We start from the raw sequence: 26,479 nt of genomic DNA, 5'->3' as shown, positions 1-26,479 counted from the left end.
AGAGTTGTTGTAACTTGTTTGGTCGGATGAATATTGCAGCGGTCTGCTTAATCCCAATTTAAAGTGTTTGATGTGCAGACATAATTGTGCTGGATCATTGGCTGTTAGTGTGGGCATAGGATAAACGGGGACATTGTTGGTTGATTAGTTATTTATTAATTTGTATGTTGGGTCTAGAAAAGTGCTTAATTCATTGTTTCCATGGTTAAAAAAATGTATTTTATATATTTTGACGCATTTACATTGAAACAATTCACTTAAGTCTGTTTTAACTTAAAGGGAAAAGGTTAATCTATTTTCATGCACTTGGTTAATGTGAAAGGGTTTTGATAATTGATCATTATTAATTGGTATATTAATTATAATTATGGGTTTGATAATTATTTGATTTGTTAGAACCTGGTTTTATAATGTGGTAATCATGTGGTGTTTTGTCTTTTAAGGTTTTTCACCTGCTGAGAGAGAAAAGGCTGTAAAAGAGAAAAAAAAGAAACTGTTTCCTTCTTCTGCACTACTCTGGGCAAAAACCAAAGAAAAAATAAAAAAGGAAAAAAAGGAACAACGGCCTGGTCTTTGAGCGGATTCGAGTGTGGGGTTCATACAGCAAGAAGCAAAACACTTGACACTGCCTTCACAGGCTTCCATTAATCGAGATCAGAAGGGACTGATCCTTCGTCCTCACTCACTGGAGTAAGACAAACGGTCAAATGTGTTTGTCTCTGCTGCCACGCGTCCCTGAAGGCAAAGCCTTCGCTGCATCGTTTGGGTCCCAAGCAGCTCAGTTAGTATTTGTTAGTTGATGTGAGACGAATGAGAAGCTTTTTCATCCTCAGTCACTTTTATTCCACACAAACACTTTAAAGGCAGCACAAAGCTTCAAACATCAGGTTTCATGTTTGTGAACAGAAATGTCCTTTAAAGACAGACGAGGCGGCGTTTGTTCGTCCGCTCAGTCTGACTTTAGGTTGAATCTTTATTCTTTACATTCTGTTTAAATACCACACACTGATTCTAAGAGATGTTCAGTCCATGCAGATTATGAGCAGAGGCTGAACAGACGGACCGTCAAAGTGCAGGAAAAGAACTGATTGTTCCACTGCATGAAAACCTGCTTTCACTGTTTAACGTCTTCAGAAAGCTTCTGTGAGATTCAGGCTGTGGTTCTGAGCCACTCAGTCAGACGCTGGTCCAACAAACAGTCCGTCGGTGGTTTCAGAGAACTCGCTTTGTTCTGCGGGTGGAAAAGGTGTCCTGGCTCAGGTGTTTGGATTTCACTGCGGACTGATTTGGAAGTGCAAAAGAATCACTGATGAGCTGAATCGGACTAAACCGGCAGAACCTCATGAGGAAAAAGCTAAAAATAAGAAGCCGGCTCCATGTTTTCTTCCTAAAGTGCTGAAATGTCATGAAAATGTTGTTTGAGTCTCAACTGAAAACATGAAACAAACAGATGAGAACAAATCTAAAATCTGCAATCAAGCTCAAACCACAAAGAAGATCTTCAGTTAAATAAAATGATTTTCATGTTTCTGCAGGTTCGATAGTAAAGTGGCGCGAGTGTTCAGTGACGACTCTTCTTTTCCTCGTCGTCAGTTTTAATCATCAATAATCATCTTCAAGTCTTCAGTCAGCACCTCCCTCACTGAAAGGGAAAGGTCAAAGGTTAATCTCAGATCAGCAGACAGACTTTATCCGTCAATTAGCTATAATTAGCTATGAAGCCAATGTTAGCCTCACTGCCACTGTTTCCTGCTAACTTGTTTTAAAGCAGAATCCTGTAAAAGGGTCGTAAATATTCATTTAATGGCTATGTACATGCTAATCATACAGACTGGGGCAAACAGGTCGGAGGATGGATACCATGCTAACAGGCTGAGGCTAAAGCTAACAGGTCAGAGGACTTGATATCATGCTAACAGGCTCAGGCTAAAGCTAACAGGTCAGAGGACTTGATACCATGCTAACAGGCTGAGGCTAAAGCTAACAGGTCAGAGGACTTGATACCATGCTAACAGGCTCAGGCTAAAGCTAACAGGTCAGAGGACTTGATACCATGCTAACAGGCTGAGGCTAAAGCTAACAGGTCAGAGGACTTGATATCATGCTAACAGGCTCAGGCTAAAGCAGCTCACGTTAGCAGACTGAGGGGTCCAGCCCCCCATAAGTGAGGGATGGATAAACTACAGCTGCACGCACACAGCTTGTTGTCCTCCATTGCTGAACCTGAAGTTTGTGAATGGGTGACTGCTAGCTTGTGTTGTATAAGCGCTACACAAATATAGTCCATTTACCATTGAAACGTGGAGAAACATGAACATTCACACACATTGTTTTGATTACCCTGTTAGAAAAACCAGCATAGATCAGCTGGCCTATGCTGGTTTTTCTAACAGGGTATTTACAAAATCTGAAACGTGTAACTGAAAAAAAGCATTTAAGAAAATTGTAAAAGGAAGACGAACCATTAAGATTTGAAATTAGCTTTTCGTTCTTCTTCCTGTCACTTTAATTTAAACTGAAAGCGAAAAGGCTTGAGTGATCTTTGATAAAACAGCAGGTTTTAGATGAGCGTCTTGGTTAAGGTGACATTATTAGCTCACCATGCAGCTGTGTCCGGGGGCAAAGGTCACGCCTTTCCCTGCTCTGTCCTGAGATCCACTGCTGCTGCCGCTGACCGAGCTCTTCCTCATGATACCTGAACAAACGCACAACCTTTCATGTCATTACTGTAAATAACAATTGACTTCCGCTTCAGCAGTAACCTGCTGAAAGTTGATGCTGCAGCTCAATCGTGGCGTGCCGGCCGTCGAGTGTCCTCCCACCTGCAGGAGGCGGCACGTCCAGTCTCTGCAGGCTGTTTTTGCGAGAAGGAGGGTAGTTTCCGGTCTTGGAGAGGCGGCGTTGCCGGTTGTTCAGCATGGCGGCGGGAGAGACGATACCGGGGGGCGGGACTTTACCCATCCTAAGGTACAGCTCCTCGATCTCTTGCTTCTGATTGGCCTGCAGGTCCTGCACCTCCGCCAGGTGTCTGGGATTAGGACAGAAAAGTTAAAGAACACAAACACTCACCCTCAGTGCCTGCTGTTGCTTGCTAACTTACAGCAAACACACGGTATTCTGGCTCTAACACTGGCACCTACATTTCCCATAATGCAACTCAATAAGGTATTCTGTCAGACATCCACATGTTTCCAGATCGTGAGACTTCTGTAATAATCTGAGATGATCAGAGCTGCCAATGATCGATTTTATGATGAAAAATGGCTCAGACTATTGATTTCAATATATTTACAAATTCATTTCCAATCATCAATTAAACGACTGATCACCCCAGCCTGAACGATAACCCTGATGACATCACTATGACATCATGCACGGAGTAAATCTGTGGATCCGACATACATCCAGAGAACATCAGCTCCTCCGTCCACCAGTTACCTTTCACGGAGCTCCTGCAGCTCCACCCACAGCTCCTCGTTTTCGCTCTCTGATTCGTCAGAGCTAACGTAGGGTGCGGAGCGGCTCCATGATTGGCCGGCCGACCCCTCCCACAGACTGACGCTCAGCCTCCGACCCGCCCTCCTCTTCCTCTCCTCTTCCTCCTCCTCTTCCCTCAGCCGCCTCTCCTCTTCCTCCTGTCCTCCGGGGTTGTCATGGTAACCTAGAAGATGTCCAGGCGGGGAGACTGTTGTCGTGCTAATGCTACTTTCTGATTCGCTCTGCTCCTCCGTGCTGCTGTCTGGGCTCTCTGATTGGTCCAGCCTGGAGGGAGGGGGGGAGTGGGCAGTGGGTGTGGCCTGGTTGAGGGGACGTGGCTCCTGATGACGTACAGCAGGAATGTCTGCAGAGGGCGTCACCTGGAAGCGACCTACGGTGAAGACTGAAGTTTTCGTCACTGAAAGAGGAACAGAAGAAGAAGGTCAGTGTCGTCCTGCAGGTGGCGCTGCAGGAAGGAAGATGGATTCATGAAAACCTAAAACTTCCTCCGCTGGAATCTAAAAATGACTGAAAATAACTAAAAATGACTAAAAATGACTAATTGTAATTGGAATCTGCCCATTAAACTTTACATTAAATTAGGCAAGAACAGGTTCAGTGTCTCCAACGTGTGATGGAAGTTTTCATGCGGTTTGACCATCAGAGACGATCTGTGTCATCTGGAGTCGCATCAGGACAAAATGCTTCATGTCGTCATCGAGGCGCTTTTATCAGACCAGCTCAACACTTCCGACTCGGTCATGAGCACAACTTTTTAAAGTGTTTTTTAAAAACTCTTCGTTTGGAGTTTGTCCAGCAGAGGGTGCCGCCGAGTTGATTTTACACTAAAATGTTCTGAACACAGAAGATGTGACTGTTCTTCAGAGATCGTTATGAAAGACGTTTGTATATTTAGTTATTACAGATTTTCAGCCAGTCACTCACCATCAACTCAGATAAATATCTGCACACCGGACATTTCAGTGTGGATCTGGTTCTGGTTCTGGTTCTGAGGTGTCATTATCAGCCTCGCTGGTCTGGTAAAGGGTTAAATACATCAGCGGGGGAGACGGTACACGGAGATTGTCCTCAGCTCAGGACTGCTGGACTAATGATGTCTGGACTAACTGACCTTGACTGTGACTGACAGACAGGTGTCTCTTACCTTCCTGTATGGGTGAGAGTCTGGGTGACGGGGAGGACACCTGGACAAGAAGAAGAACATCTTCATCAGGTTATAGATTTGACCACATGGCTCTGAACGTCTTCCTGAGGTCGTCGTAATGAAACATGATGAAAAATCAGCAGCAATTTAAGAAAACAAACAAATGGATCAAAGGAAAGTTCCAACTGAAGCAACAAAGAGAAGAAAAGAATGGAAAGAATGGAAAGATTCTAAAGAACGTCAGGCAGCAACAAGAAGAAGCTTCGAGTTCAGTTTCACTTAAAAACATGACACGTTTCCTCTGAGTCTTACTCTGCTGTGAGGAGCTGAGGCAGGAGGTGAGGAGGTGCAGGAGTCAGAGAGCTCTCCTCTGGGGCTGGGAGCACTGGGAACACTGGTCAGGTTGGGAGCTGGAGTCAGACTGGGAGCACTGGGAGCAGAGACAGTTTCTGAACCTGTGGACCAGAGAAATGGTCAGTGAGTCTGCTCAGTGTTGTGTGATGTCACTGTGATGTCATCAGGCACTCACCATGAGGGGGCGGAGCTGAGGCTACCCTCCACTGAACAGGACTGTGAGGCTGAAATGAACGAATGATTGAATGAGGGAATAAATGATCAAATGAACTGATGAATGTATTAATGAATGAATGAACCATTCCAGCTTCTCTTCCATCAAGATGGATCTTCCTTCCTCATAGTTAATGCTGCGAATCCACAACCCAGACTACAGAAACCAGGTCTGTACAACCCCACGTCCAGTCTACATGAACCAGTTTCCTAGAAAACTGGCCATTATCTAGCTGCTGGTTTTGGTAAAGATGAGCTCCTGAACACACCACCAGTTCACAGGTACTCCCCATGTCATGTTTTAACAAGCTCAGCTGTCCCAGATGCTCCGCACCTACCTGAGTGCTTGAAGTCTGGCCGGGCAGCGCCCCCCGCTGGCTGTCAGGAGCGGCCGCTGCCTGAGGGATGGGAGGGCTGTAGGACAGCTGGGAGGGGAAGGGACCAGAGGAGGAGGCATGGCTCGGAGGATGGAGCTTAGGGGCCAGGGATGGAGACATGGGGGGAGAGAGAGATGCCTGGGGAGACGGGAATGGGGGCTGGGGGTGGGGGTGAAAGCCCTGGTTGTGGGTCCCAGCTGGAGGCATGAAGGACTGGGCCACACTCATGGCCAGAGAGAGAACGTTGGCCAGAGAGAAGAGAGGCTGGTCAGGGGGGGGCCAATGAGGAGGGGGCGGAGCTGAGGAAGAGGAGGACGGCGTGAAGACGGAGGGATTACTGTGGACTCGGGGTAAGCCAGGGGCGGAGCTCTGGGTGGGGAGGGGGGCGGTGTAGGGGGAGTAAGGGGGAGACGGGAGGCGATACTGAGGAGGAGAGGGGACATGAGAGGTGGGGGGAGGAGGGGTGGAGTCTGGATGGGGGTAATAGGGGGGGTACGATGGGGGCTGATGGGAGGAAGCTGGAGAGAGGATAATAAAGATTTTCAATCAGAGGCATTTATTTATTAAACATCAATCAATCAATACTTGTTGATCAGGATCAAATATTTCACCAAGTGTAAACTTTAAATGCACATGTTTAGCCTAGCTTAGCACAAAGACTGTAAGCAGTGGGAAAGTGTTAGCCTTCTGTTGAAATCATTGGACATTTCTGGATGTTGTATCATGAAGCAAAATGAAGAAATGAGCTGACAGGCTAGCTGTTCTTGTGCTAAGCTAGGCTAAAAGCTAGGCTAAACGTGTCCTGATCTACCTCTGCAGTGGACACACACAGATGGAACTGATATAAATGTTAAAGTATTCCTTTGAACAGAAACAGCAGAGGCCCCAGGACGCCGCCCTGAGGGCCCCCACAGTTAGCTTACAGTGAGAGGATGAAGACTGAAGTCACGTTGGACGTTTCTTTCCTACCAAAACGTGTTTGAACACACTGAAAATGACTAACGTGTGTCTGCTGAACAGGAATGAAGACAAAAGGTGTTCGCGTACCTGAAGAGGTGTGGAAGGACTGTGACCTCAAGGGTCTGACGGAGGGTGTGGCCTCAGAGTCGATGTAAAAGTCTATGCCCTTCGAGGGGGAGGGGTCAGCATCTGCAATGTCTGACGGGAGGACACATCAACCGATCAGTGAGTCCTCAGGTGGGTGACTGACCCAGGTGGCCTGAGGTGAGGTCTGAGGTAGAGAAGGCTCAGTATCTGTTGACTGATCATCCCTCACGTTTCCTCTTTGATTGATTTTATCCATTCATTAATAATTCCATGAATCCATTGTTGTGTCTAATCAGCTTTGAATCACAGATTCTCGTATCACGAGTGTTTTTGTGTCATGAACTGTATGATGACATTTTTACTTTAACACCACTGGAACCATTTTAAAACCATCTTGTGTTTCTAGAACGTTCCTCCACGTTTCTTTCTTCTCATCTTACCAGGAAGTGAAGACGAGGACAGATTCCTGGAGAAGCCTGGAGCCTGAAGGTTTGACTGGAGACAAAAACCAAATAAAATTAGGAACAACAGACGGAAGCTTCAGGTACGTCACTGTGACTGATCAGGAAAACATTCCTACACACTCACTCGTGCACGCACGCACGCACGCACACACGCACACACGCACACACGCACACACACACCGTGGGCTCGGGCAGCGTGGAGGCGCTCAGATGAGATAACCTGTCAGTGTTGGCGGGCTGCTGTTGATACATCATAGACTCCGCCCTCTCAATGATGTCATACATGCGGAGGATGAATCCCTCTCTCTCTGATGGCAGGATGAAGTCTCTGTGGATCTGAACACACACACACACACACACACACACACACACACACACACACACAAACAAATTTAAACATGAAGTACACAACATAAACACTAAAGTACGACCTTAGTGTTAGCTTACTAGCTTAAATGCTGTAGTTTCACCACAATGTTCATGCTAACATGGCCACATGTATTCCTTGTGTAGCTGATGAAGGCCTCCATGAATTATCCGTCAGCACAGACAGTAATTACCTGCCAACAGGTGGCCATAACATCCGCCATCAACCAGAACCACATACGATTAGTTTTGTTTACGACATGAATCAAACCTCAGTCATAACGAACATGTGGACTAAACCCGTGCTGCGCTCTGATTGGCTGTTGGAGCTCACCATCACAGAGGCGATGTCCTCTGGATTGTCTCCATCCAGGTCAAACTTAAAGGTCACCATCTTACTGTTGTGAGTCTGCAGCTGACACTCCACCACTCGGTCCACCATGTCTGACACCTGAACACAACACACACACTGTCACACACAGTGTGTTATTGTACACACAGACACACACACGTCACTGATGATCACGCCGATTTTCACCCCTGTGATTTTCAGACGAGCCCTCGCTCGCCGCCTGAAGTGCTTTGTAGCCACCCGTTTGGTCACTTCCTGGTTGCCCTTGTCTGATTGGCCTTCATTGCAGTCACTCAAACCGGAGGTCACATCAGACGCATAGCTGCACATAGAGAAACACAGGAAGTGACGAGACAAAAGACACATAAATATTTTAATGCGCCGCTGTCGGCTGGCAGCCCACCGCTCCCGGTCTGCCGTGGAGGAAGGACATTCCAGGATGGGTCAAATGCAGAGAAATAATTTCACAAAGCATGGCGTGTACATGTAATGTGTGGCATGTGATGTAGTGATAATAAAAAGCACGTTTCTTCTTCTTCTTGTTCTTCTTGTGAGGACGTAGTGTTTGTGAAGACTTAATGTTTGTGAGGACGTACTGAGGACGTAGTGTTTGTGAAGACTTAATGTTTGTGAGGACGTACTGAGGACGTAGTGTTTGTGAGGACTTGGTCTGACAAGGACAGAAATAAACATGTATTTGTGTGTGTTACCTGTCGACAGGTGAGGAGAAGCCACAGACTGATCCAGATGGCGGCCGCTCAGCATTGTGGGACACAGCGATGCTCTGGAGACAACACAAATAGAAAGATTCAGACTGTCTCCTGATGATGACCTGTTTGTTTTCCCATGATTCAAAGGGAAAACCACCTCAGAAGATCAGAGAAAAGCCTCTCAGAGCTGATTGGTCCACGGCTCTCTCATGTCAGTGCTGCTGTATCTCCTCTAGAGGGAGACAGAGCTCCACCTCTCCAACGTCAACCCACCAGCTGATCACACAATATCAGAATATAAGATGTCCACCTCCAGACAGGACAAAGACAGGAAGAACTGCACTGTGAGACAAGATAAGGTAACACTTATCTTTAGATCTTTACAGGCCTGTTAGCAGCTCCTGTTAGCAGCTGAAGCTGGCTTCTTTTAGCCCTGCCCTGTGTCTCTACCTTAGCCCCACCCCCTGCTCACCTTGGGGAAACGCAGCACGGGAAGGGGCGGAGCTTTGGACGGAGCCCGGGTCAGATGGGAGGGGGGGGCCTTGGGTCGAGGGGTTTCCTGAGCCACAGGAACAGGGGCGGGGACAGAGGGGAGGGGGGTGGGGGTTGTGACCGGAGGGGGCGTGGCTTCAACCTTCTCCAGGACACCAGAGGAGCTGTCCATCTCACAGTCCGCTGTCATGGTAACCAGAGGACAGACATGAATCAAGAACATAAATCAAAGTACTTCTATCAAATACAAATACGAAGGATGGGTTATGTACAGATGAAGTAAAATACTAATGTGAAGTATTAAACCAGCAAGCGGACATGTGGTGGACGAGTAAGACGTGCGTTTGGCAGTCTTGTCGTCGTCGTCGTTGTCTCCGTCTCCTTCCGTCCTGCTGGAGACGCTGCTGATCCCAGAGTCCACCGGCGACGACGGCATTGATGATGTCACCGTTGCCGAGGGCGGGGCTTGTGTCCAGGTGGGGGCGGGTGCTGAAGCAACCACTGAGTCCGGCTGTGAGTGAAAACAGGAAGTGAAGAGTCGAGTGTGAAGAGAAACGTCCTCACTTTGACTTTTTCTGACTTGTCCCATAAAGGAAATGTAAAATAAACGTGAGATTATTTCAGCTCGTTTCAACAGGCTGTTGTTTTCTCTTCAAACAGGAAAGAAGGTTGAAAACACTTGAAATGATTTTTGGAAATAATTTATCTGAACTGGCAGAAAATGAGACCTGAAGGTCTCAGATGCTGATGTCCTCCCTGCTGTCCTCAGCTGGAGCGCTTTACATCGAAATGACTCCATCGTCTGTCCTCTAGCGAGGAGGGGACACTGCCAGCAGGAGGCGCCATGTATCGCCATCCTGCCTTGTTTCCATGGAAACAGCTTCAAACACACCTGATTGGCCACCTTCCCAGTAGCAGGGTTGCTTGGAGCCGCTGCAGCCTTCTGATTGGGTGGCTCAGGTGGTTGAGGGGTGGAGTCAGCCTCCTCCACCAGCAGGCGGCGCCGTTTCTCCCGCTGGCGTTTTATGGCCGTCACTCTGTGTCTGATTGCCTTGGCAACCACTTTATAATCCGCCTCACACAGGAACCCCAGGACCACCTGGGAGACAGAGAGAGAGACAGGTGAGACCGCCTTCACCTGTCAGTCTGCCAGGTGATGTCATCGGCAGGTGCAGGTACCATCTCCTGGGCCACCTCCTCGGGGACGTCTTTGTAGAGCTCGAACAGGAACTCGATTGCATTGTTGTCTTTGTATTTCCCATGAAGCTTCTTGTTGTGGTCCATCCTGAGCCACAGCTTCAGCGCCGCCTTCGAGCCGTCGTCGTCCTCGGCCAGATCCACATGGACTCCCAGCTGCTCCTGGAAGAACCGGTGATCCAGCAGGTCCTGAACTGTGAATCTGCAGGAGGAAACCAAGAGTCTGATGATCAGCAGTCCACCAGAACTGGAGCCTGGACTGGAGCCAGGACTAAGGCCAGGACTTAGAGACCACCGGTTCCAACGTTTGTCCTCAGGTCAGTGCTACAGATCACTGAACGCCAAAACACACAGACACAGTTTGTTCCCAGCAGCCTGATGGACAGTTAACAGTCGGACAGCGACACCAAAACATCCTCTGATCGGATGTTTGTTGTCCAATAATCAACAGGTACATCATCACTTTCTGTCACTGTCAACACACTGTAATCTTCACTGTATAGATTGTTTTTTCATGGCAGGTGTGAAAGAAACCTTTAATTAAAAGGTGTAAATGCTGTGCTGTGATTGGTTACATCACCTGTCATTGCTGTTGGTTCGAATGCAGCCCTCAATGATCTCCTTCAGCTCAGGGACTTTTACTTTGGAGAAACTGTTGGGTTTTATGCCCTGAGAGACAAATAGACGTCAAACATCTGAACAAAGACAGGATGTAGGCGGCACTCAGGTGGGCGGAGCCTTACGCTGGTGACTTTGCGGTAGATCTGGGCGGCATTCTGACACTCAGAGTACGGATACTCGGACGTTGCCATTTCCAGAATGCACATGCCAAAGGCGTAAACGTCCACGGCCTCGTCGTACTTCTCCTCATACATCTCTGGAGCCATGAACTCTGGGGTCCCTGAACGCATCACCAATTATAGTCAGAAATACAGCCTCAAACAACTGCATCTAACCATCACTCACAATTTGGTCTCACATTTATTCAGAAGTATATAATTTTCACAATAGATGGTTTAATGTCAGCAGCTTAAACCCAACATTTTTGACCCTGCTGGCTACTCCATGCATTCTTACCGATGACGCTCTTGGCGAACGAGGCCTTCTTGAGCGTGGCTAGGCCCAGGTCTCCGATCTTGACGGAGGCCGTGGGTCCAGTGATGAAGACGTTGTCACACTTGAGGTCTCGGTGCAGGATGGGGGGGCAGCGTGAGTGTAGGAACTGCAGCCCCTTCAGGATCTGGAAGCTCCAACGCTGAAGCAGCTTCAGCTTCATCTGACGGAACCTGCGCAGATACCTGTAGGGGGTGTCAGGTGAGTCAGGTGAGCTCCAGGAACTGACAAGGGTTAAACTCCTCTTTTCTACGTCTGAAGCACTTGATGCCTGTGTGCAGAAACACACTGAACCTTTGGCGGTTCCTTGAGGAACACCACTGAAGAAAAAAACCACGGAGGACAGGAAATGGCTCAAATCACCAGAACAAGAAAGTCAGAAATAGAATCACAAAGGAGATTAATGAGAACATAAAATCTACTGATCAGCATCCAGAAGAAGTCTGGTTTTAAGATGACAGCTGCTAAGAGGTGACTGAACTGCTGCTGGTTTGAACTGGCTGGTCAAAAAACTCCTGGCAAGAAGACAAACATGTCAAGAACCTGAAAGTGCATCTTAAAAATAGGAAACAAGACTCTAAAACAGGAGCACAGATCCAGTACAGGTCCAGGTTTCAAGCAGGTTTCGTCTTTTATTCCGGACTCACGTCTTGAGGGTGCCAGACGTCATGAGCTCCGTCACCAGGATGGTGCATTTGTGGCCCCTCAGTGTCGACTTCCAGGAGTCGAAGAATCGGACGATGTTGGGATGCTGCAGAGCTTTCAGCATCTCCACCTCCTCGTTGAACCTCTGACGCTCTGCCTTGTTGAGACGATGAGTCTGAGGGATGACAGATGATTAACTGATACACCTGAGAAACACCTGCAGCATGAACCACCAATCACATGGCAGCGTCTGCCACCTGACTGCTGATGGATGAAGCTGACAGATTGATTCATTTTGCTCCACAGTTACACAAAGTATACATAAATCAATAAATCCAATGATCAGACAGACGTGGGAATAAATGAATCTGTAAATATGTAACTATGAACAAATACATTTAACATTTAAATATTTAATGTCTCATTTAATTTGTGGTGACAATTAAACATTAAATTCAATATTATTGATTAATTTAAGAGTTATATTATTATTGATGTATTTAAATATTTAGTTTAGGCCCTTAAAACCCTTCACAACGCACCAGCTGAGAGCCATGAACACATGACAGGAAGTTCATTACAGAGAGGTGACCTTTGACCTCATCTACTCTGTGTGTGTTCTTGTACTTGCTACATAGTAAGCCCCAAAACAAGTTTTCAACCAACAGAGTGAGGCCCCACAACTTCAAAGCACTGTTTGAAGGTTCAGAGTTGGTTTGAAGGATCAGGATCAGGATCAGGATCAGGGTCAGGGTCAGGATCGGGATCAGGGTCAGGGTCAGGATCAGGGTCAGGGTCAGAGTCAGGGTCAGGATCAGACAATCAGCTGTGACGGTCCAGGTTGGGGTGACGGGGCAGGGATTGCATTATGTCATTGAGGGTCCTCACAAGGATAGAAGGATGTGTGTGTGTGTTTGTGCTGTTATCAACATCAAGCAGCAGCCCTCTCCAACCAGATACTGAGAACTGCACAAAAAACTGCTGAGTCACCCTAACACTGTATCTCTCTCTCTCTCTCTCACACACACACACACACACACACACACACACACACACACACACACTCAGACGGACTCTTGTTTCAGTGTTTGAGCCAAAATAATTTTCAGTTCAGTCCAGAGAAACTAAAACGTTGATGAGCTCTTTGATGACATCACAACAGTCAGCCAATAGCAGGCAGCCTTTTAAACAAGCAGATTCAGTGATGTCACGAGGTCCTAAAGACTGAAGCTGATCAGGATCAGGATCAGATCAGGATCAGGATCAGATCACTGTGGTGCATTGTGGGATACGCTGAAGCGCTGTTCTGGACGGTGTTTGTCGGTGTGTGTATTTTCCAGATGTAGGACACACCTGTCTGCTACCTGCTGTCACCTGAACACACTCTAAGAGCTGCAGGTAAGACACGTAAAGGAGGAGCAGAAGGAACCAAATACTTTGAGTATTTCTATCAAATGTTGTTATACACTCAAATACCCCTACTGTATGACATTATACTTCATCTGTGCTACACTGCTGTACTGTACCATATGTTATACCTGGGTCAGGTAGTGATGCGTCACCTTATGTTACATTTTATATGGCATACTGTAGTACTCCGTGCCATGTAAACACGTTCTTGTTTTACTACATCATGTACTCCAGTGTATTTCTGTATTATACTGACAAACACAGAGTATTACCTGGATCACATCATGTCACGTACAAGTACACCACTGCAGTATGAGTTGAAGTACTACACGTTCAATCCTTTGTGTACTTCCTGTGTTCAGATGACTGGACACAGATTCAAACACAAACACACGGCGACACACACCTGCATCAAAGAAACATCCTCACAGCGAGTTCACGTGTGTTAAACATTTACTCTAAAACATTAAGAAATATGTCACCTGTCACTGTGCTTCCTCCTTCTGAGCCAATCAGAGCTCACAGCCACCATCCCATAAAGCTATAAACACTGTGTGACCTCAGATAGCAAAACACACACACACACACACACACACACACACACACACACACTCACACACATCATGTTGATCATTTTTACTGGGATTGGCTGGATTCTGACTTTTATTTTGAAATGTTCTGTGTAAATGAACGTGGACTTCCTCTTGATCTGTTGGTCTAAGCTGCTCTGATCCACGTCCTCCTCACTCTTTAATCTGTCCAGTCACCACGACCACAGTGAGCGTCACCAGACGACGGGCTGACTTTCATTAAAGGTTAAAAGCCGTCAGTCGGCTCACGAGTCCTCAGCTCTCACCTGCCACTCACCTTTCCTGAAGGTGGCGCTGCTGCAGGAAGCAGAGAAATAGAAATATAGAAAGAATCCAATCGAAGAGTTCGCACTTTAACCGCTGGTGAACAGATGGTATGTGTGTACCTGTGTGTGTACCTGTGTGTATCAGCGAGTGTGTACCTGTGTGTGTACCTGTGTGTACCTGTGTGTACCTGTGTTACCTGTTTGTATACCTGTGTGTACCTGTGTTATCTATTTGTGTACCTGTGTGTACCTGTGTTACCTGTTTGTGTACCTGTGTGTACCTGTGTTATCTATTTGTGTACCTGTGTGTACCTGTGTTACCTGTTTGTATACCTGTGTGTACCTGTGTTATCTGTTTGTATACCTCTGTGTACCTGTGTTACCTGTTTGTGTACCTGTGTGTGTACCTGTGTTACCTGTTTGTATACCTGTGTGTACCTGTGTTACCTGTTTGTATACCTGTGTGTACCTGTGTTACCTGTTTGTGTACCTGTGTGTACCTGTGTTATCTGTTTGTATACCTGTGTGTACCTGTGTTACCTGTTTGTATACCTGTGTGTACCTGTGTTACCTGTTTGTGTACCTGTGTGTACCTGTGTTATCTGTTTGTATACCTGTGTGTACCTGTGTTACCTGTTTGTATACCTGTGTTACCTGTTTGTGTACCTGTGTGTACCTGTGTTATCTATTTGTGTACCTGTGTGTACCTGTGTTACCTGTTTGTGTACCTGTGTGTACCTGTGTTATCTATTTGTGTACCTGTGTGTACCTGTGTTACCTGTTTGTATACCTGTGTGTACCTGTGTTATCTGTTTGTATACCTGTGTGTACCTGTGTTACCTGTTTGTGTACCTGTGTGTGTACCTGTGTTACCTGTTTGTATACCTGTGTGTACCTGTGTTACCTGTTTGTATACCTGTGTGTACCTGTGTTACCTGTTTGTGTACCTGTGTGTACCTGTGTTATCTGTTTGTATACCTGTGTGTACCTGTGTTACCTGTTTGTATACCTGTGTGTACCTGTGTTACCTGTTTGTGTACCTGTGTGTACCTGTGTTATCTGTTTGTATACCTGTGTGTACCTGTGTTACCTGTTTGTATACCTGTGTTACCTGTTTGTGTACCTGTGTGTACCTGTGTTATCTGTTTGTGTACCTGTGTGTACCTGTGTTACCTGTTTGTATACTTGTGTGTACCTGTGTTACCTGTTTGTGTACCTGTGTGTAACTGTGTTACCTGTTTGTGTACCTGTGTGTGTGTACCTGTGTTACCTGTTTGTATACCTGTGTGTACCTGTGTTACCTGTTTGTATACCTGTGTGTACCTGTGTTACCTGTGTGTACCTGTGTTACCTGTTTGTGTACCTGTGTGTACCTGTGTTACCTGTTTGTGTACCTGTTTGTGTACCTGTGTGTACCTATGTTACCTGTTTGTGTACCTGTGTGTACCTTTGTTACCCGTTTGTGTACCTGTGTGTACCTGTGTTACCTGTTTGTGTACCTGTGTGTACCTGTGTTACCTGTTTGTGTACCTGTTTGTGTACCTGTGTGTACCTATGTTACCTGTTTGTGTACCTGTGTGTACCTTTGTTACCCGTTTGTGTACCTGTGTGTACCTGTGTTACCTGCGCACACCGCTGTTACCTGCAGCTCACACCAGGCCACCTCCACCGTGGTCTCGGTGTCCAGTCCTCTGTAAACTGTCTTGAAGGACCCTCGTCCGATCTCGATGTTGAACTTGAGGAAGCGTCCGTCGGGGGACGAGGCCACTGCCTGCGTCTCCTCTTCGTCGCGTTCCTCCTCCTTCTGTTGCCACAGTAACGCCTCCCTGTTGGAGTCCGAGAGCGCGGCCGTCGTCTCGTCCCCCGAGTCAGAGCTCACATCTTGATTGGCCGAAGGGTTCACCGCAGCCTGCAATTGGTTGTCCTCTGAGGTTGGCATGGTAACGGGAGGAAGAGGAACAGATTGTTCCTGGTCGTCGTCTTCTTTAGGTCTTTTCTTGGTTTGGTTGTCAGTGGACAGCATCCTGCTCAGTGTCCTCCTGCTCAGCGTCCTCCTGCTCAGCGTCCTCCTGGTTGTCTCCTCCTGGTCGTCTCCTCCTGCTCAGTCTCCTCCTGTTCGTCTCCTCTTGGTCGTCTCCTCCTGGAGTCGTCCAGAGGACAGTTTGTCCAAACAGATAAACATGAATCGACGTCTTTATTCATTCATTCATTTCTCTTTGTTCATGTTTTCATCTGAGATGAATCTAATGAATGAAGTTTTTGTTTTTCACAAACTTTAAACTGAGTCAAACAAAAAGCTTTGATGGGTTTTATTTTTTTTTATTTTATCTTCATTATTATTATTGTTTATCTTTGTTATATTTGAATCTTTTACTGGTTTGCTGTATGAACTGGTGTTAAGTGCTTTTTAAATACAGATTCTTCTTCTTTGGTCTTTAAATGAAATGATATTTCTGCTGAAGGTTGAACTTTTCTTACTGTGTCTGCAGCAGTGGAAAAACTGGAACCAGTAAAACCACAACAGAAACCAGCTCAGCTCCAGCTGACCCGCAGAGGATCTTTAAAGTCCAGGTTCCAACAGGGTCCAGTGCGCCTCTGATCTTAGGACGGACTCCCGACAGTCCGAACAGACCGAGTCCTCTTCAGAACGCTTGAGACCGTCAAAGAGGAGAAAACGCTTCATCTTCTTCTTCGTGTTGTTGGAAAAATCATTTCTGTAAGCCTGAACGTGCGCGGCTCGCGCTGCTCACTGAGGGCACGAGCGCTATCAGCGCGGAGCAGACGGCAGCAACAAGCCCCGCCCACCCATCACCTGTCACCTGGCTCTGATAAAACCGCACCGGAAATACGTCACAACGAAATTATCTTATTTTCTCTCATTATAAAACTGTTTTCTTTCATTTCAAACGTAAAACCCCCATATTTTTAAAATTGTATAACTTTACATATTCTTTGATAATCTCTCATTATTTGTTGTAATTTTTGGTTTATTTAATTATTTTACTGAACAGGAATATTTATTCTTTTCTTGTCACTCTTGTTTAGTATTATCGATGCTTCTCTCTTTTTTTAACCTATCAGCTGTTTTCCTTGTGAAAAGAAGACTGATGGTACACTTATGATGTCTGTCATTAGTTTATTTGTGACAAACATGTTTTTGTTTTTCATCTAATACGCAGAAATATTTCTGCTCTTTTGTTTAGGTTCACCTTCTGTCCAGCAGAGGACGCTGCTGCTGATTCTCTGTCCTTCAGCTGCACCTTTTCTCTATCAGGACTTTTATTTGAATTTCCTATTTATACATTTGACCTTAAATTCATATTTTACATCATCTTATATTAGTTAACTGTTTATATCAAGAATTTAACATATCTGATGTAATCATTGATTGGGTTAATTCAATTTAATTCATAAGGATTGAACCTCACAGCAGAGACAAAATGATTTGATTATGAATTAAACCTCATTATGACAGTTTTATTGATCGATTGATAGACAGCTGGCGTAAGAGGAGATTCTTCTTCTGCTCTGTTACAGCATCGTCACGTGAGTCGATCATCTACTGATCAGCTTCTCTTTTGTTGTTTCTGGTTTTGTGAATTTTTTGTGAATTTAAATGTGTATTTTCACACGTGTGTTCAGTGAATACTATTTATGACAGACTCAAATGAAAAATCAGTGCATGTATTTATTTATTTGCTTGTTTATTCATTTGTTTCCTTGTGGTTCGTGGGTAAAAATGAAACGCGCCACGGAAACAAACACCTGTTTACAGGCGGATCGAATCCATCTGTTATCAATTAGCTGCTGTTCTCGTTTCTGCGATCATCTTATACTTCCTGGCGCACCCCACAATCCTTTGCGCTTCAAAATAGTTGCCAGTCATTGTAGGAGCGAACAAACTGAAGTAGGTGGACGTGACTCTGCTGATAAACTGTGGTCTTAGTTAAACTGACGGAGGTCTTTATTTTCTCTGACTGTGAGCTGTTTGCCTTCCAGACATCATGAAGGAGACAGCGGCCAAGCGGCGGGACAAAGCGGGTGGTCGGGACCGGGACTCCAAAGCCGAGAAGCCGAAGGACCCGGGCCCGGAGCCGCAGGACGTGGAGATGCCGGAGGAGGATACTGCTAACGCGACTAAACAGCCGAAGGAGCTTGACAGCGTGACCCTGGACGGTAAACCTGAGATTATAAAGTCCCTCTGTCCCCCACAGCCAGACTCCGGTTCGCTTAAGATAACGTTCAGTTAGCGCTAACGTCAGTTAGCCTGTTAGCATGACGGTTAGCAGCTAGCAGAAGCTAACCGTTCACCGTAAACACCGACACACCGACAAAGGAGAGCTCGTACTCCAGATCACAGAGACCGTTAACGGATGGTAGTCCCTGAACTTCAGATGTTAGAACAGCACAGAGACAGAATGGTTGTGGATTCATAGAACCAGATCTACATGAAGACCATTTGAAACCTGTCTTCAGATTTGTAGACCAGGTCTAGATCAAACACGGTTTTACGTGGACTGGACTAACACTTGAAAAACAGTTTAAATGTTCACGAAACCAGGAAATACTGTTACTGCTTTTTCCTCATCCAGACCACATCAGACCTGGTCTAGACCAGAACCCACTGTGCCTGGACATGGTGCTAGAGCTGGGCTAAACCCTCGGACTGCAGAGACTGGGTTGACTGGGTTGACTGGGTTAAACTCAGTCTCAGAGTCGTGTGTACTTTATTTTAGTTGGATATTGACAAGAAAGCAGATTTTAAGTGTTGTTGTCCAGTCAAACCACCTCAGACCAGGTTTACTCGACCCCCCATAAGTACCACACAGACACACTAAAATCTGATTTACGGTTTTTTAATCTTTATTTAACCTGGACCAGACTCCAAAAAGTGTTTCCATGGAGACACGAGGGCTGCAGCTAATCATTTGATCAGAAATCAATAGTTAATCAATAGTTTAGTCTGTGAAATGTTGAAAAGTATTGATAAACGATCAGCTTTCCACAGTGTGACGTGACGTCAGTCAAACCAAGAGAGCTTCAGTTCATTGTGATAGAAAACAGCTTTAACAGCCATTAGCGGCCATCAACCAATCGATCGATCGATCGATCGATCGATCATCCTGACAAACACAGATTCTGTTTGCTTTCAGATCAATACAGACGTTCATGTGTGCAGAAACTGTTTGTCCAGATGAGCAGTTTTCATTTTGCTGGATGTTCTCAAACGGTTTATCTCCTCCTCCTCCTCCTCCTCCTCCTCCTCTCTGATCTGTCTCTCCTCCTCCTCCTCCTCCTCCTCCTCAGACATTAAGGAGCATGTGAAGCAGATAGAGAAGGCGGTGTCGGGGAAGGAGCCTCGGTTTGTCCTCCGCGCTCTCCGGGCGTTGCCGTCCACCAGCCGTCGTCTCAACACCAACGTCCTGCATAAAGCCGTCTTTGGCTTCTTCACCAACAACACGTCCACCAGAGACTTCCTGCTCGGCTTCCTGGAGGAGGTGAGGAGCCTCCTTTTGGTGTAGATTAACCTGTGGAGCGTTGATCCGAGTGATCGCTTCCTGCGACACCTTTAATAATGAAACAGTTATGTTCCTCCTTCGGCCTCGTTCTGAAGCGATCGATTGGTTAATCAGCTGGATGAAATGGATCAATACTTCAGCTCATTTAGAGGTTTTCTGGTTTGACTTTTGACTCCAAAACAAGATCAGTATTTTTTCACTAACTGACTTTGAGTCTGTCTGTCTGTCTGTCAGCCGATGGAGACGGCGGACGGAGACGTCCAGTTTCGTCCGAGGACAGGTAAAGCAGCATCAGCGCCTCTGCTGCCGGAGGTGGAGGCTTACCTGCAGCTGCTGCTGGTGGTTCACCTGACTAACAACAAGAGATACACCGAGGTCTGTCTGTCTGTCTCTGTCTGTCTGTCTGTCCGTCCGTCCGTCCGTCTGCAGTTTTGTCAGTTGTTGGTTTAGAGGAAACAAACTTTGTGAAACTTTTTTCTTAATTATTCGTCCCGTCTTGTGAATTTGACAGATGTGATTGGACAGAGGAGACATGTTGATTTGTTTCTTCCTCTGTGCTTTCATGTCCACGTCTTTCGGCCGAATAAGTCGTGTTGGTGCTTTCATGTCTCACAGTGGACGTGTCAACGGTAACTCGGAGCGTCTTCTCACTTGTCCGCCTCTAAACAGGCTCAGAAAGTGTCTGACGACCTGCTGCAGAAGATCGGCTCAAAGAACCGCAGAGCTCTGGATCTGGTCGCTGCCAAGTGTTACTATTACCACGCCAGAGTGTACGAGTTCCTCAACCAGTTTGACACCATGCGCAGGTACGCACGCACACAGAGACACACACAGACACGCACACACAGAAACACACACAGACACAGACACGCACACACAGAGACACACACAGAGACACACACACACATACATAGACACACACACACAGACACACACGCACACACAGAGACACACACGCACACACACGCACACACACAGACACACACATGCACAGGCACACACACAGAGACACACACAGACACAGACAGACACGCACACACAGACACACAAAGACACACACGGACACAGAGACACACACACACACATACATAGACACGCACACACAGACAGAGACACAGACACACACGCACAGACACACAGACACACACACAGAGACACACGCACACACAGACACACACACAGAGACACACACGCACAGACACAGAGACACAGACACACACGCACACACACAGACACACACACACACAGAGACACACACACACAGACACAGAGACACAGACACACACGCACACACTCTGATCAATAGTAAAAACTTGTTTGTGTTTTGAGAAGAAACAGGTTTGATTTCTAGACAGCGTCAAACTGATCGGAGGTCTGCTCACATGAATGTAAAAGTGTGAACTAACATGGAGGATGAAGCGTGAACTCCGTACGCTCCAATCAGATCGGGTCCAACAGGAAGTGAGTTTATTTGTGACTTCCTGTTGGAAACTGCAGCTTTATGTCACTTCCTGTGGCCTCCTGATCTCAGTCACTCTCCAGGTGAGGAGCAGGTCATCTCCGACAGGTGCCCACTTTCACCTGAGAGCCTCCATGTTTGTAGTCCACCAGCCCTGATCACGTCATTGACTCGGATCACATATTAAGACCAGGTGTGGGCGGGACCAAAGTACTCACCTCAGACACTGATTGGTAATGAAACTGTCAGTCTGATCGTCCTCAGACTTTAACCTGAACCGTGTGTTTGTTTGAACCCTCAGCTTCCTCCACACTCGTCTGCGAACGGCGACTCTGCGTCACGACGCCGACGGTCAGGCCGTCCTCCTCAACCTGCTGCTGAGGAATTACCTGTACTTCAACCTGTACGACCAGGCCGAGAAACTGGTTTCCAAATCAGTGTTTCCTGAACTCGCCAACAACAACGAGTGGGCCAGATACCTGTACTACACAGGTGAGCCTGATACCTGTACTTCACAGGTGAGATTGATACCTGTACTGCACGTGTGTTTGTGTGTTTGTGACCTGAGTGTCATGTGGCCTCCAGGTCGAATTAAGGCGATCCAGTTGGAGTACTCTGAGGCTCGCAGGACTCTGACCAACGCTCTGAGAAAGGCTCCACAACACACTGCAGTGGGCTTCAAACAGACTGTAAGATACGCAGTGATACATAGTGGTACACAGTGATACACAGTGATACACGCTGATACGCGCTGATAAACAGTGATACGCAGTGGTACACAGTGATACACGCTGATACGCGCTGATAAAGAGTGATACGCAGTGGAACACGCTGATACACAGTGATACACGCTGATACATAGTGGAACACAGTGATACGCGCTGATAAACAGTGATACACAGTGGTACACAGTGATACACGCTGATACGCGCTGATAAACAGTGATACGCAGTGGAACACGCTGATACACAGTGATACACACTGATACATAGTGGAACACAGTGATACGCGCTGATACACAGTGATACACAGTGGAACACGCTGATACACAGTGATACACGCTGATACACAGTGATACACGCCGATACACAGTGATACACAGTGATACACAGTGATACACGCTGATACACAGTGATACACAGTGATACACGCTGATACACAGTGATACACAGTGATACACAGTAATACACAGTGATACACGCTGATACACAGTGATACACAGTGATACACAGTGATACACGCTGATACACAGTGATACACAGTGATACACAGTGATACACGCTGATACACAGTGGAACACGCTGATACACGCTGATACACAGTGGAACACAGTGATACACGCTGATACTGTGTCTTTGTACTGGACAGTCAGTCAATGTGTTCAGGTATCCATGGTGCTTCAGGTGGACTTGTCACCTGTGCTCAGGTGAGCTCACCTGTCTGTGACTCTGGTCCGTCTGCAGGTGCACAAGCTGCTGATCGTGGTGGAGCTGCTGCTGGGAGAGATTCCAGACAGACTGCAGTTCAGACAGCCGTCGCTCAAGAGGTCGCTGATGCCGTACTTCCTGCTGACTCAGGGTCAGTATTTCCCACGCGTCGACGTGTGTGTGTGTGTGCGCGCAATGTCTGTGAATGTGTTTGGTGTTTTAGATGGAAACTAATCAATGACTTCAGATGATTGCTCAGGTAAAAACACGTGTGGCCTTCAGTGTTTGAACAGTTCTTATTGACCACACTTTAAAACCTTTTCCATCTTTGTACACAGTTTGACCTGGAAAAATACTAATGTGTGTACTCTGTGTGTGTACTGTGTGTGTTCAGCCGTGAGAACAGGTAACCTGGCCAAGTTTAACCAGGTGTTGGAGCAGTTTGGGGAGAAGTTTCAGACAGATGGGACGTACACACTCATCATCCGCCTGAGACACAACGTCATCAAGACCGGTGAGCCAATCACAGGCCAGATCACCAGTGACATCACATGTTGAGTTTGAAATCTCGTATTTATTTGTGACACTGTGTGTGTGTGTGTGTGTGTTTGTGTGCATCAGGTGTGCGGATGATCAGCCTGTCGTACTCTCGGATCTCTCTGGCGGACATCGCTCAGAAGCTGCAGCTGGACAGTCCAGAGGACGCAGAGTTCATCGTCGCCAAGGTAACAGGAAGACGAGCTCATGAGCAGAGTTCAAACCTGTGAACGCTTCGTGACATCACACAGCAGAAACCAGGACTTTTCCAGTCTTAAATCATGAGCAGGTGGAGGTCTGCAGGTTGAGGTTGAGGTTGAGATTTAGTGACACGCTGCAGTCAGCCGGCAGCTCAGAAGGTTCAGATGTCTCAGCAGCATTTATGAGGCAGAAAAGCCAAACAGACCAGCTGAGCTCGAGCTGCAGCATGAAGGTGGAGCTAACGTTAGCTCAGGCTACGAGAGACGACACAAAAAGCCACGAGAAGAAACAGTTTCCACGTCAGAGCTGCTGCTCTGGTTCCTCAAACGAGGCTGAACGTCCACAGTTTCTCTGACTGTCCTCACTGAGACACTCCAACACTGCTGCTAGCCACGTTAGCCACAGAACGTGCTAACGCTCGATTCAACGGGCTAACCAGCAGAATGAACAGTAAGCAGAAACACGTCAAAGCGTTCAGGTTGTAAGTTTGAAGTCGTATCGATCGTCCTCGAGCTTCAGATTGAAGTGAATCAGTGTTTGGTTTTGATCCTCAAACAGTGTGAAGCTCGTTGATTAGCACACACACAACGATCGGTCGTCAGCTGCACACTGAACATACACTATATTGCCAAAAGTATTGACTCACCTGCCTTGACTCGCATATGAACTTAAGTGACATCCCATTCTTCATCCATAGGGTTTAATATGACGTTGGTCCACCCTTTGCAGCTACAACAGCTTCAACTCTTCTGGGAAGGCTTTCCATAAGGTTTAGGAGTGTGTTTTTGGGAACTTTTGACCATTCTTGCAGAAGTGCGTTTGTAGTACACACTGATGTTGGACGAGAAGGCCTGGCGCTCAGTCTCTGCTCTAATTCATCCCAAAGGTGTTCTATCCGGTTGAGGTCAGGACTCTGTGCAGGCCACTGGAGTTCATCCACACCAAACCCTCTCATCCATGTCTTTATGGACCTTGCTTTGTGCACTGGTGCACAGTCATGTTGGAACAGGAAGGGGGCTTCCCCAAACTGTTGCTGCAAAGTTGGGAGCTTGGAATTGTCCAAACTCTCATGGTACCCTGAAGCATTCAGAGTTCCTTTCACTGGAACTGAGGGGCCAAGCCCAGCTCCTGAACAACAGCCCCACACCATAATCCCCCTCCACCAAACTTACCCTTTGCACAATGCAGTCAGACAAGTACCGTTCTCCTGGCAACCACCAAACCCAGACTCGTCCATCAGATCACCAGACGGTGAAGCGCGATTCGTCACTCCAGAGAGCGCGTCTCCACTGCTCTAGAGTCCAGTGGCGGCGTGCTTTACACCACTGCATCCCACGCTTTGCATTGCACTTGTTGATGTATGGCTTGGATGCAGCTGCTCGGCCATGGAAACCCATTCCATGAAGCTCTGCGCACTGTTCCTGAGCTAATCTGAAGGCCTCATGAAGTTTGGAGGTCTGTAGCGATAGACTGTCGTTCCCAATCGCTTCCACTTTGTTATAATACCACTGACAGCTGACCGTGGAATATTTAGGAGTGAGGAAATGTCACGGCTGGACTTGTTGCACAGGTGGCATCCTATCACAGTACCACGCTGGAGTTCACTGAGCTCCTGAGAGCGAGCCAGTCTTCCACAAATGTTTGTAGAAACAGTCTGCATGCTGTGGTGCTTCATTTTATACACCTGTGGCCATGGAAGTGATTGGAACACCTGATTTCAGCTATTTGGATGGGCGAGTGAATACTTTTGGCAATGTAGTGTACATCAGCCAATCAGAAAGAGACACCTCTCAGAAACAGCTCACACTCACACAAACAGGAAAAACTGACTCAGGTGAGAGACACAGGCAGCCCCTGGAGCAGTGGGTGTGAAACCCCTGATGTCATCTGTGTGTGTGTGTGTGTGTGTGTGTGTGTGTGTGTGTGTGTGTGTCCGTCCCTCAGGCGATCCGTGACGGAGTGATTGAGGCGAGCATCAACCACGAGAAAGGTTTCGTCCAGTCAAAAGAGACCATGGATATCTACGGGACCAGAGAGCCTCAGCTGGCTTTTCACCAGAGAATCTCCTTCTGCCTGGACATCCACAACATGTCTGTCAAGGTAACACACCTGAGACACGCCTGAGACATCACAACATGTCTGTCCAGGTAACACACCTGAGACACGCCTGAGACATCACAACATGTCTGTCCAGGTAACACACCTGAGACACGCCTGAGACATCACAACATGTCTGTCCAGGTAACACACCTGAGACACGCCTGAGACATCACAGCAGTTCTGTCCAGGTGACGTCATGAACAGGTGGAGACAGGTGTTCATGAGAAGAAGCCATTTGATGAGATTCATCTTCTACAAACCAAAAACCCAAATCTAAGCTCTCAGGTGTTACTAACGTGGAATCTGTGTGATGTCACTGTTATTACGTTGTGATTGATATTGATCCAGATTATTGATCACGTTGATCACATGATCATCATTCAGGATGGTCAAAGAGAAGAAAATGACCCTCTGCTCTGTGTGTGTGTCGTCCTGCAGGCCATGAGGTTTCCTCCTAAAGCTTACAACAAAGACCTGGAGTCAGCAGAGGTAACACACGCACACGCACACGCACACGCAGTAACATCCACCTGTGAAGCTTCATCAGGTTCAAACTGAACAGTGAAACTTTTCAAATCATCAAACTTGAATCATGTTTGAGGCTGAACAGGAAGTCACATGATCAGGTCAAAAAACCTCATTTATTATTATTACTTACATATTTATGTGTGTGTGTGTGTTCGTTCATGTTCATGGTGTGTTCAGGAGCGTCGGGAGCGCGAGCAGCAGGATCTGGAGTTCGCCAAAGAAATGGCAGAAGATGACGATGACAGCTTCCCATGATCCTCCTGGCTGACTTCCTGTGCAGACAGGAAGTAGGTGTGTGTGTGTGTGTCTACACGCTGATGTTAGCAGATCAGTTATTACCCACAATCCCCCTCTTCTCTTTCTCTCTCCACTGTGCTTTCCTGCTGTAACCTCTGAGCTCTTCAGCTGCTCTTTGTTGTTTCTGTCACTCTAATAAAACACACGTTGGTTTTGTTTACACAGTTGTTTCT

General features: G+C 46.8%; 2 protein-coding genes across 5 annotated transcripts; one reads left to right on the top strand and one right to left on the bottom strand.

Moving 5' to 3' along the window:
* Positions 1-824: 824 nt before the first annotated feature.
* LOC143334657 (serine/threonine-protein kinase WNK4-like) lies at positions 825-16,994 on the bottom strand. 3 transcript variants are annotated; one of them, XM_076753542.1, is made up of 24 exons: positions 16,717-16,994; positions 15,881-16,378; positions 11,975-12,147; positions 11,292-11,512; positions 10,958-11,115; positions 10,795-10,883; positions 10,197-10,416; positions 9,910-10,116; positions 9,336-9,528; positions 8,998-9,200; positions 8,526-8,599; positions 8,002-8,137; positions 7,798-7,914; positions 7,278-7,433; positions 7,074-7,128; positions 6,634-6,744; positions 5,548-6,104; positions 5,172-5,220; positions 4,955-5,097; positions 4,643-4,682; positions 3,439-3,895; positions 2,823-3,028; positions 2,601-2,695; positions 825-1,642 (listed from the first exon to the last, which is right to left on the bottom strand). In XM_076753542.1, the coding sequence occupies exons 2-24, from the start codon at positions 16,259-16,261 to the stop codon at positions 1,640-1,642; spliced, it is 4,044 nt and encodes a 1,347-aa protein (XP_076609657.1). In that variant the 5' UTR covers positions 16,262-16,378; positions 16,717-16,994; the 3' UTR covers positions 825-1,639. The 3 variants fall into 3 exon arrangements, with proteins under 3 accessions (XP_076609657.1, XP_076609654.1, XP_076609655.1); XM_076753539.1 differs by having other exon boundaries at positions 833-1,281; XM_076753540.1 differs by lacking the exon at positions 16,717-16,994 and having other exon boundaries at positions 833-1,281; positions 15,881-16,552.
* A 451-nt stretch (positions 16,995-17,445) lies between these two features.
* psmd3 (proteasome 26S subunit, non-ATPase 3) lies at positions 17,446-26,466 on the top strand. 2 transcript variants are annotated; one of them, XM_076753267.1, is made up of 13 exons: positions 17,446-17,784; positions 18,238-18,414; positions 19,546-19,736; positions 19,992-20,132; positions 20,427-20,563; positions 21,518-21,708; positions 21,802-21,905; positions 22,680-22,794; positions 23,038-23,157; positions 23,265-23,368; positions 25,326-25,481; positions 25,920-25,970; positions 26,187-26,466. In XM_076753267.1, exons 2-13 carry the CDS (start codon positions 18,243-18,245, stop codon positions 26,262-26,264), a joined length of 1,560 nt encoding a protein of 519 aa, XP_076609382.1. In that variant the 5' UTR covers positions 17,446-17,784; positions 18,238-18,242; the 3' UTR covers positions 26,265-26,466. The 2 variants fall into 2 exon arrangements, with proteins under 2 accessions (XP_076609382.1, XP_076609381.1); XM_076753266.1 differs by lacking the exon at positions 17,446-17,784 and adding an exon at positions 18,029-18,145.
* The last annotated feature ends 13 nt before the right edge of the window (positions 26,467-26,479 follow it).

This window comes from Chaetodon auriga, chromosome 16, assembly GCF_051107435.1.
Source record: "Chaetodon auriga isolate fChaAug3 chromosome 16, fChaAug3.hap1, whole genome shotgun sequence".
Classification (NCBI taxonomy): Eukaryota; Metazoa; Chordata; class Actinopteri; order Chaetodontiformes; family Chaetodontidae; genus Chaetodon; species Chaetodon auriga.
Note: the sequence above shows the minus strand (reverse complement) of the source record. Positions and strands in the feature narration are given on the sequence as shown.